The following is an 11,771-nucleotide window of genomic DNA, read 5'->3' as shown; positions in this document are numbered from 1 at the left end:
GACAGTGCTTACTGTGTCACTGACAGGATCAGACTGTTACATAATTGTCTGACAACATGTCTCACCAACTCTGATTTGTTTGAAATAATCCCTTAATTCACAAAGTTAGATGTAAATAATATTCACATGACCTCCCTTATTTTCACATATAACACACGGAGGGTTGTTTTAGCTTTACTGAGGTTTATTTTGACACAACTGGATGTCTTGTTCAGTTCCAATTTCAAAAATTGTTTTCCACATTAGTCACTTAGACACAAAAAACATGAGAAAATAGGGTGCAGGTTGAAAAATAAAAAAGTTACCATTCAATGTTAGTTATGTTGTTTTAAAGGCATTTCACGTGCAATTTCTTAATTTACACATGTGAAACGTTTGAAAATCACATGTGCATGTATGTGAAATGTGATAAATTCACATAATATATAATTACATGTTATTTTCAGATGTTTCATGTGTAAAAACCTAATTGCTCCCTCTTGGAGGGACTGTATTTCACACAATTTTTAGCAACAACCTAGTTTTGTTTAATCTATAACCTCTTACGGACATTCTGCTTAATTTTGTCCAAATAATCATTACTTCTATCTTCGAAAAAGGACACAACGTTTCCTCCCATCATGCTCTTTTCCAGTCTATTTAAGTGTAACTAGTTTTTTCCCGAAATAACCAGATGTATCAAGTAGTTGCAATGAGCACAGGCATTTCAGAGAAGGAGGAGGAGGAGGAGGAGGAGGAGGAGGAGAGGTGGAGTTCTTTTGTCTTGCATAGGATAAAGGAGGTTTGAACCCTGAGAGACCCTGCAGAGAGAAGCTGCCACTGCTGCAACAGGAGTATTCACAGAGACAAAACATTTGTCCTTATTGTAGTGTGTATAGGTGGGACAGTTATTGTTGTTGTAATAGAAGGTATTTCTGTTTATTATGGTGATTTTGCCTTTCAATTGGTAGTTTTATAGTAGTAATATTTCTAAATGTATTTATAAAAGTATTTGTAGTTTTAAGATAGATGTTTGATTTGTGCATTTATTATCAAGCTAATTGTCATAGTTGTTTAGGTGGTCATAGTGGCACTTACTAGACTTAAGTACTGACTGAAGTAAAAAATAAAAGAATAGAATAGAGAATAGAGTTTAAGTAGAGTGAAGCAAAATGCAGGACTATGAGGAGTCAGTGGCGTTCCTGGGGAGCTGGGGGCCGTTCCAGAGGAGACTCTTCTTCTTGCTCTGTCTCACCTCCGTTCCATGTGGATATAACATCCTGTCCGTCATCTTCCTGCTGGCCACCCCGCCCCACCACTGCCACATCCCCACCCACAGCAACCTGAGCCAGGACTGGATCCAGGCCAGCATCCCACTACAGGTCAGAGCCAGTCTGAACGGGCCCCTTTAAGCTGAACAATTCTGATAGCAATCGATTAAGTGAAAAAAAAAGAAGGGTTCATTTATTTTCAGAAATCATGTTTTACATAAAAATATCAGTATCAATTAAAACTGGTGATGCTTGTCTGTTTTTGGACATTTACTTATTACTTATTATTAGACTTTTTATTTCATCATATCTTTATCAATTGATTGGTTATTTTAAAATGCAATCAAAATCTTTTCTCCTCAAAAGTCCTATTTATTTAACAACAAGCACTATAAAACATGATCCTGTCACAGATACAATGTATCGCATATACATTAACTGATATGACACTGAACAGTACATTTGACATATGTCTATTTTAAATTACAACAGAATTAAGGATTATACTGGTGAAAAATTCATGTTTGATGTATTGTGTTTCCCTCTTAACCCTCCATTAAACAACTTTACACAGATGTTACTGCTTTGATACAAAAAATAGGATGCTAAAGGAAAAATCTTTTATTATGAATTCGAACAGTCCTCACTTCCATATAGATGTGCTGACCATGCATGTAAGCTGTCAATAAAAGTGGGTTTATTAACATATGACTGAATAACCAATGAAAGTTGCCTCCTTGCATCCTCAAATAACACTGCTGCAAGATTTGTGTTTTCAATAAATAGAGTGCTTTCATAAAAGATTCCCCTACTGTTAGCAGCTGCTTTTGAACTTTTGACTTCTCTTTTCAGAACTACGGTTGCAGAATTCAGACTGAAAAACTAAATTTGAGACAAGAAATTCCAGTGACTTGCCCCTAGTACAGGGGTCTGCAACCTGCAGCCGCATGTGGCTCTTTTGTCATTGTTGGCTAAAAATGGATCTTTTGATAGTACAGGGTGCTGACCTCTGCCCTGGTGCATGACATGGGCATGCTTTAGGTTTATTTATTTATTGATCCAGGGGCTCAATTACATCTTATCTTATCCTCATGTTTGCTGATGTTCTGGGAACTTTGTTTGCCACCATTTTTTTTTTTAAACCAAAGTACATTTGAGTACTCAGTGAAAACTATTAACAGTATGAGGAATACTAGTGGTGGAAGATGTATTCAGATCTTTTAGATAGAAATATAACAATGGAAAACTACAGAAGCAGTATTAAAAATGTACTTAAAGTATTACAAGTAAAAGTACTTGTTCTGCAGCAGATTGCTGCTGTCATTGTTATATGTTGCTAACACAGGTAAGAGGCTCTTTAATGTCATAGTTGGTCAAGTTTAAGCTCATTTTAACAACATTATATACTGATGGGTAGTTTCATCTATGGAAATGTATCATATTTCATATGTTGATCACAGGTTTTGGATAGAAAATATTTATCTTCATATTCATCTTAAACAAGTAACTACAGAGGTCAAATAAAAGTAGCATGAATAATACAATACTTATATCTGACACATGTAGTAGTATATACATATTGTATATAGTATAAAGAAAAAGTACAAGTCATAACTGTACTTTTGCACAATACCAAAGTAAATATACTACATAGGATAACAGTAAAAATGCACATTGCAACTGCATTGTTTTTCTTTAAATACAGTTAAATTGTGAGATATACTACAGCTGATGTCTGTATACATGCTAAGCAAATACTTGTCATGCAGTCAGTTTATGATTGACTGTCTAGACTTGGACTGGGTCCAGCCTATGATCCTTGTGCAGGTTAGAACTGATCTTGAACTGGTCTGCTCAGGTGCTGTCCACCTCCTCAGAATATGACTGCAGCTTAAGAAGATGGAGATAATGACTGATAACATTTCCTGGTCAGCAGGTGGCCGGGCAGCCGGAGAGGAGCAGCTGTAGCAGATATGAGCTGGACCAGGTGCAGAACCTGTCTGCTCTTGGAATCAGACCCAGCCCGAAACTGGTCCACAATTTGTCTGCACTGGCATCCAGTCCAGAGATCCTCCTCTACAGTCTGAAGCAGGAGGCCTGTAAAGATGGATGGACCTACAGTACTGAGTACCACCAGTCTACTGCAGTCACTGAGGTACTGAGCTACTGCTGCTATTGTTACTGTGGAGTTTACTAGTGCAAGTGCTAAAACAATTACTTAACGTGTTTTTAGTGAACTCCACCCCTGTCTTCTCTACATTAGACTCCAGCATGTTATGTACTAAAGATCCAGACAAGCCAGAACAGCTTCTCTTTAAACATTGATGGGTGTTGACCTCTCACAGTGGTCACCAATCATTGTCTGTCAGAAACTGCTACGAGAAACTGGAAGTGACTGGATTAGGGTCTCTTGCATTACTGTATGTCATTCATGTGTCTCTGAGGTGTAATGCTGTCTGTTGCACAACAGCTGCAGCAGCTGAATTTTTGTTCTTAACTTTATTTAAACAAATGCTGATGCTGATGCCTCTATATTATGATATGCATACACAAACAAGACTGTTAGAAAGAAGAATGGCTATTTCCGTATAGTTATTCTTAATGTCTTCCACCAGGTCGGATTCTTCTTGAAATGAAATGGAAAGATTTACAGCATGCAGACTGCAAGAGCCGATGTTTACATTTTCCCAGGAAAAGTTGCTTAGCCAGTTAAAAAGAAGCATGAGGAAATTTTTCTTTAGATAATTTTATTTTTGATGTTATATTTTATGTCACATGCAATTGCAAAGAAGAACAGCAGTATTTCACATTAAGACCTACAGGCAATTTAGAGTCAGCAGTTAACCTAACCTGCATGTATTTGGACTTGGAAGGAAACAGGAGCAGCCAGAGAAAACCCATGGGGTAAAGCCATCCAGAAAAAAATGCATTCGGCTGAGTGCACATCCCTGCCAGGCAACAGATGGTGAAGCACCTACTGTAATGCCACCACAACTGCCAGATGTAACCAGCAGAGATTTTCAATGTTCCACCAACATTAACATGACATTTGATGACCATTTCTGCAAATGCTGACACTGACCAGGATCAGAGAAGATGGATGCTGGCAAAACGGACTCAGGCGAGATGGACTATAGGAAACAGGCCCAGCAGAGACACCACACTTTCTCAGAAAACTAAAAACAAGCAGCTGTCCCCACAAACGCTGTCACTACATTCTACAGAGCCACTGATGAGACTGTGCTGACATATTGCATCTCTTTTAAATGTTGGTGTTTGTTTTTAAAAAGTCTGAGTTTTGGTGTTATTTATGTTTGTCATCTTGAACTTTTATTCCCAGGCAAACATTTTTCATTATACCCTGCAGAAATGTATGGCAAAAATGACAATAAAGGCATTTGATTTGAAAGTTTAGTGACCTCACTAAAAATACACTTAATACCTTTTATTAAATTCCTTCAGCGTTACAAATTAATATAGTGGTATGTTCCTTTTAAAATGTCCTCAAAGTCTTCACACCATATGTTATCTGAGTATGGACAGACATGGATGTAAACTGCAACTTGACTGGTTGGTTTGACGGCTCTGTTTTATATGACCATTGGCAGTTGACTTATCATCTAGGGGCCACATGTGATCAACAACTTCTTCAGTTTGAAATGTTGTTTCAGCTCAGAACAATGTATGTGGAGGTCATGTTAATGTTGGCAGGACTTTGCAAATCTCTACCAGCAGCATCTGGCACTTATGATGGCATTGCAGTAGGTGCTTCATCATCTTTTGCGCGGCAGGGCACTCTTCCAGTTATACCTGTATTGTTCCAGGTTATGTTTTCATGTTAGCTTTAGTGTCTATGTCTGCTGTATTGTTCCAGTTTATATTTTTATGTCTGCAGAATTCCCATATGTGTATATGCCTTATTTTCCAGTTTAACCTGGTCTGCAGTGACCAGTGGAAACAGCCTCTGACCTCTCTTGTCTACTTTCTGGGAGGACTTTTTGGATGCTTTGTCTCTGGACAGATCTCTGACCGGTACTTTTCAGTTTCAGTACAAACTGTTTCCCATAGCCGCTCCCATACTTTCCTACCTTGACATTAATATCTGAATAGAGGACCATTATGTTGTTGTTGTTGTGACTGACACCACTCTGTTGGATTTTTTTACTTCAGGTTTGGCAGGAAGCCTGTACTGTTTGGTTCCATTGCTATGCTCAGTGTCTTCTGTGTTGCTGTGGCCTTCGCACCTTCCTGGCCGATCCTGACTGTGTTTTTCTTCATGATGGGCATGGGTCAGATCACCAGCTACATAGTCATATTTGTACTCGGTATGGGTTTCTTTATTTTCATGATATTGTGACCGATGACTTTTAACTTCTTCTCCACTGGCTGTGTATCATGTTGTTGTTTTGTTGTTGTTCTGGACAGAATAAGACCATTCCATATCAGTGATGACACATTTTGAAATTTTATCTTCTTCAGCCTATTTTGGTTTTGTATAAATACAAAGCCAGTCTTTACAGCAAAAATAAAAACACAAGTTTTGTTTTGTATTGCTGATTTGGTGACCAGAACCCAACAAACCAAATGTGTGGGACAATGTGGGCCATGTTATCAATGTGGTCTAAAATTTTAATATAATGTCTATCAAATTTTAAAAATAAAGTTTTCTATTCTGCCCCTAGCTTATAACACCTTTATTCTTTGCTTAGACTATGCAGGTTACAGGTTCACACAGTCTGCTGACTCATATAATTAGGAGTTCTGCAGTGGGAAAATTAAAAAACATCTCTAGCAAATATCGCAAAAAACTCTGAGAATCGCCTTCCACTGGCTTCACCCATTTATATGTAGTTTCCCAGTCTTTGCAGTGGTAGTAGTTTCCATCATATTCCACCTTTATACCATGTGACTTTGCAATTACTCACAATTTTTCTTATTGGGCATACTGTAAGCAGCCAAGATGGTGTCAGGTTAACCTGCGCTTGACCCACATGTGCACAGTTTGACTGACATCAAACACAGCCCACAGCCACTGGGTAAGAGCCAGATTTCTGAAAAGTGTCCACCTGCAAAGGTTTGACTGGAGCCAGTCAAAATACAGGACAACATCTCGATATGTAGGAAGTTGGACAAGGGATATCAGGGGAAAGCAAACTCAAAAATGAGGACAGATGATTTTCAGTTGATTTGCAGCAATCTGATCACATAAAGAGAAATAGATCCATTTGAGTTCTGTTTTAAACACAGTGTCTCCTGCACAGGTGCAGAGATCCTGACTGGTTCGTCCAGAGTATTCTTCACCAACCTGTGTTTGCCTTTTGCCTACATATCTGGTACGATGCTGCTGCCTGGAACGGCCTACTTTGCCAGGACCTGGAGACATCTGTCACTGATCATGGCCGTGCCTGGCCTGGCCTGTATCCCCCTCTGGTGGTAAGATGATCTCAGTACAGTACTTTGGTACCACTTGATAACTTATATTGTAGGTGACAGGAAGAGGTATGTCAGGGTCCATTTGATAAATTTATCCACCTGAATGACACCTCTGAGATGACTTTATACCTTGATGTATAACAAATGAAAGACTTATTTCAGCCACTTTCAGAGAGACAAGAGAACTGAATGAAAAAAGCTTTGCTACATGAGCACCATATATATGTGCTGTCTATCTTACAATAAAATAACTGCTGCTGTAGTAACATTGAAAAATGAGGGACAGTCTGAACAACACAGATGGAGGAACCAGGTTGATAGAAATACCTTCATTAATTTCCACCAAAGCATTTTCAACTGCTAAGTTATAGAGGACACATTTTTGTGTCTGTGTATCTGTCCATCAGGCAGATATCAGAGTCTCCTCGATGGTTGGTGTCTCGTGGCCGTTTGCAGGAAGCAGAACTCCTGCTGAGGTCAGCAGCTCAGGAGAACCGAGTTGAAGCTCCACATGTCATCTTCCTCTCAGCCAAAGTAAGAACCTCTAACCTCAGCCTTGTTCCACACACTAAAGGACTGTGGACATTTACTGCAGTTTCCATTCTCTCCACAGACTGAAAAAGCAATAAGCGAGAAGGCAGAGTCTCTCAGCTTTCTGGACCTGCTGAGGACCACAAACATTCGAAAAATCACACTTATGCTGTGGGTCATTTGGTGAGTTAAAGTACTTTTACATCACAAGTATTTTCCCTAAAATTCAGGAACTTTTCTTCTCGCTAGCAGTAGCACTGCCAATTGCACAATCCATTAGTTTGTCCATCCACACCTAAATACAGTGTCTCAACAACTATTTGTCCACTACTTACAATTTACTGTGGACGTTATTATTTTTGCAAGGGTAAGCCTGGAGGAGATCATGCAATCACTTATCTGTTGATAATCTCACATAGTAGTGGACCCATCAGCCTAATTTTTGTGCACATTTATGGCTGTATGCAGAAAGAGCTTGGTGATTCACATTTTTTGAAAAACTGTGAGAAACCTTTTTTATGCCTCCGCACTGACAACAGCCATGGCCACAGGCTTTATGTTTATGGATCATCCAGTTCCAGGGTTAGGGTTGAATGCTCTCATGGTATCTCAAGAATGCCTTGGGGGAATATCTTAAAACTTAGAACAAGCGTCCACTTGGACTTAAAGATGAACTGATTAACTTTTGGTGGTCAGGTCACTGTAACCTCACATCCATCCGACTCTTGTGATTGCAATATCTCAGGAACACTTGGAGGGAATCCTCATATTTGGTACAAATGTCTTCATGGACTCAAGGATGAACTGATTAGATTTTGGTGATCAAAGGCCACTGCGACCTCACAAAACACGTTTTTACCATAATTCAAGAATTCATAAGCTAGTTAAGACAAAAGATGTGACAGATGGTTCCTCCAATCACCTACCAAGGGTTTTTTTTGGAAAACACCTGCACCTTTCCTAATAGTTTCTATGGAGGGCTTCCCAGATGGTTTTCCTGTGTAACAAGCCATCTGGCACGCCAGGTTATATAGGCCAGGTATGGTGGTATAGCAGCTGATGTGAATCATTTAGAATTTACCATGACTATGCCTTTGAATAGTTAGCCCTGTTTCACATTGACTCAGCAAACTCTGGGTTAACCCTACTTCGGAGTAGGGTCAGCGAGCCCTAGGCAAAAGTCAGGGCTAGCCCAGTTGTGTGCCAGGGTTGTGTAATGATGAAAGCTTTGTTAGCCTTGGGCTAACAGTGCTATGATAAAGCCTGAGTATGTTGTTTTTCTCTGTCCAACACTTTCATATGGTTGCTGTAATAACTGCTTACTTATTGCTGTAATCAACACTGCTGCCTAAGGGATGCTAATATGACTTTAGAGTTTAAGCCTTTCTCTCTTTTTGTTTGCAGGTTTGCTTCGAGTGTAGGCTACTTTGGAATGTCATTCAACATGTCTGGTCTCAATGGAAACCCCTTCATAACCTACTTCCTGCTGACAGTTGTTGAGATCCCAGGGTACACTGTCAGCTGGTTGGCAGCACGCAGTCTTCCTCGCCGCCTGTCTGGTGTCAGCTTCATCCTGCTGGGGGCGCTAGCTGTGTTCCTCATCCAGATCACTCAGCACAGTGAGTGAAACTGAATTTGAGTAAGACCAGTACAAGCAGCTGTACTCTGTTACTTCTCAGTCAGCACCAACCAGGTTTACAATGTTGATATCCGGTTGAAAATTGGTTGATGCTTGGTGGCCAGGCGTGGTAACAACTTTGTTCTGTTAGAGGAGATAAACACACTTTTGAATCTATTTCTTATGACTTTGTGTGGGTGGTTTTTAAAAAAGGCTATACACAAGACACCACCCTCCAAACTCTTTGTACATAAAAAGCTTCTCTTACTTCAGTCCTGTCAGCCCTCAATGAATGATCAGTTGCTTCAGAAATGCTTTGTTTTCCCAACACAACCTTACAGACCTCCTTGTCCCTGCAGGTAATCCAGCTGTCACCCTGACCCTGGTGCTGCTCGGTAAATTTGGTATTCTGGCTGGCAATGGGGTGGTGTACATGTACACTGGTGAGCTGTTTCCCACAGTTATCAGGAACACAGCAATGTCATCCTGTGCCATGTTCTCCAGAGTGGGATCCTCTGTTTCCCCATATCTGCTGCAGCTGGGTGAGATCTTTCACTCATCTTTCACACATACGTCAGACAGTATATGTAATAGCTTCAGTATAACACATTTAAGCCATTGATATGATTAGTTTTTACCAGTTTGTTTATGTATGAAGTTTAATATTTGTTACGACTGAACTTTTTTGGTGCAGAGAATCAAAATATTTGTTGTGGTAGCAGAACCACCAATACCAGCTGTAGTACTATCTGTGAGCTACACAAAACATCATTTCTGAACCTGAAAAAATGTTTTATACAGTCTGGATGAATTAAATGGTCATAGAGGCAAACCTTGTAAGTAAGAACTCACTGATCTGATCTGATTTTGTATCCAGCTGTGTTCTACCAGTTCCTGCCGTGGATCGTTGTGGGTTCTCTGTCACTGCTCAGTGTTCTGCTTTTCGTCTTTCTGCCTGAGACCTTCAGACAGCCGCTGCCGGACACTATCCAGCAGATGGCACACACACAGAGGTCAGTCTGCACAGTCACATTACAGAACCTTACAGATTATTCTGGTTGTCCACAGGCAGGTTTAGTCTGCTTTCATCATAGAAAGCCATGAGCACTAAGATGGTGCCCCTTCAAAACAATGAAAATTGCTCTCCTGGTGCATAAGCCAAAAAAGTTTTCAAGCTCCCGAGTTTACTTCCTGGATATGTGCAGTGTTTATCCCCTGGTTCCCCCTTTACATTGTGATGATGTCAGAGATTTTTAAACCACTGTTCTCGGCCTGGTTTCGTAAATATAAAAACTCCATGGATCAAAAATTCATAATATAAGGGGTCCTAACTGACGCCTCTTTTATAATGGTGGTTTATGGGGTAAAATGTGAGAGGCATTCAGTTGGCTGCAATATACAATCTCATTGCTAGATACGACTAAATAATACACACAAGCCTTTTAGGCCACAGAAACAATCATAATGTGATAATTGTATCATAAATTAAAAGCGGCTGAGCTCTTAGCCTTATGTACAGTACTTGTGTAGGCACAGCTTTTGTTTTGCATCATCTATAAATCTAACTATAATTCTTTGAAAGGAACTGAACAAAACTGTTTGAATACAGTTCTACACATCGTATGGAGTTTTTCTGTGCTGTTTGGTTTAGTGGATCAGTTTTAAATATTGCAGAAAGGAATAATATAAGCAGAAACAGCCACACCTGCAAGATGCAATTAACACCCTTTACCTTGTCGTAATGCTCTGTGGAAAAACATTTGTACCATGCCAGCAAGATGATTACAGTTGCTCATGGCTCAGCCCTATGAATAAACAAAACTAGAGAAAGAAGCAGTAGAGTTAAGAGTTTAAGTTGCTACAACAAAACAAAGAGTAGACACTGGTAATGAAGAACCAAAAATTACAGAGAAAAAGAAATATGTTTAAAATATGTATGAAAGTAAAATTTAACAATTTGAAACACATATCCATTACAAAAATGTATGAAATTATAGAACAAGATATATACAATGTACACCTTACAATACAAGAGCAGCCTGAATAATACAGCTCTCCTCATCTGGCTTTCAGCTTCAGGTGGCCATGGACCTCCACGCTTCCTCCAAAGGATGATGGGAAATTAGCTAAAGACCAGACTACTGCACCAGAAATCATCTGCTCAGTTCATCTATGAGTGTCCTGACACAGAAACAAATGAAAGGAACTATGTTATATTTAATAAATTAGAGTATTTTTGTTATGATTGTGTTGTCGTTTTTTGTGTCTACAGATAGATTTGTGAACACTGGGAAGGACCTGTTAAAATGAAAGTGGAAAGAAATATGAATTATAAACATGAATTTTAGGTGAAGATGAATTTTATACATTTCAGGATTCCAGGGGATAAGATTTATTTTGCTTCTGTTGCAACAACAGAAGCAATGATACATAACGAAAACTGGCAGTTCAAATTTGTATTATTTGTTGTTTACATCTGCCTCAGTTATCTGTCATCATATTTAATATTTTACTTATGACTCGCACTCATGGTCATTAATACCTCAATGGTCTGAACTTGATAGGGCGTGGCCTGCCTGCATGTGGCCCCGCCCCCGGAAATACGACTCCAGTTTTATAAAGATCTAAAAAACAGAGACAGTCAGATCTTCAAAATAAAAGCATCTAAAATATACGTTTATTACAGTAAAAATACGTAGCAGTGATTTTTTTCCGGGCAAAAAAGGTTAACAAAATGCTTCAAAGTGGAATGTGGAAAGAAAATCTTAGCTGAAATGTTGTTTCTTTTTTTCACTACTCTGAAACTTGACCTTTAGGCCGTAACACCTGCATTCTTATTTAGGCATGTTCTCAAAGAGGCCCTTTCTATAAATCTGCTTTTTAAAGTTTTTATATTTTTATGAAACATTGTTATTGCAAGCTAGTTGTTATTCATAAAC

General features: G+C 39.2%; 1 protein-coding gene across 1 annotated transcript; it reads left to right on the top strand.

The window, feature by feature from the left end:
- Nucleotides 1–783: 783 nt before the first annotated feature.
- On the top strand, nt 784–11,071 carry LOC146322755 (organic cation/carnitine transporter 2-like). Its single transcript, XM_084724828.1, has 11 exons — nt 784–1,361; nt 3,184–3,405; nt 5,179–5,282; nt 5,421–5,575; nt 6,512–6,683; nt 7,091–7,217; nt 7,297–7,397; nt 8,619–8,833; nt 9,192–9,374; nt 9,710–9,845; nt 10,906–11,071. The coding sequence occupies exons 1-11, from the start codon at nt 1,152–1,154 to the stop codon at nt 11,006–11,008; spliced, it is 1,728 nt and encodes a 575-aa protein (XP_084580954.1). The 5' UTR covers nt 784–1,151; the 3' UTR covers nt 11,009–11,071.
- The last annotated feature ends 700 nt before the right edge of the window (nt 11,072–11,771 follow it).

Source organism: Lutjanus erythropterus, chromosome 8 (assembly GCF_056507025.1).
Source record: "Lutjanus erythropterus isolate fLutEry1 chromosome 8, fLutEry1.hap2, whole genome shotgun sequence".
Taxonomy (NCBI): domain Eukaryota; kingdom Metazoa; phylum Chordata; class Actinopteri; order Lutjaniformes; family Lutjanidae; genus Lutjanus; species Lutjanus erythropterus.
This window is presented reverse-complemented; position numbering and strand designations above follow the sequence as displayed.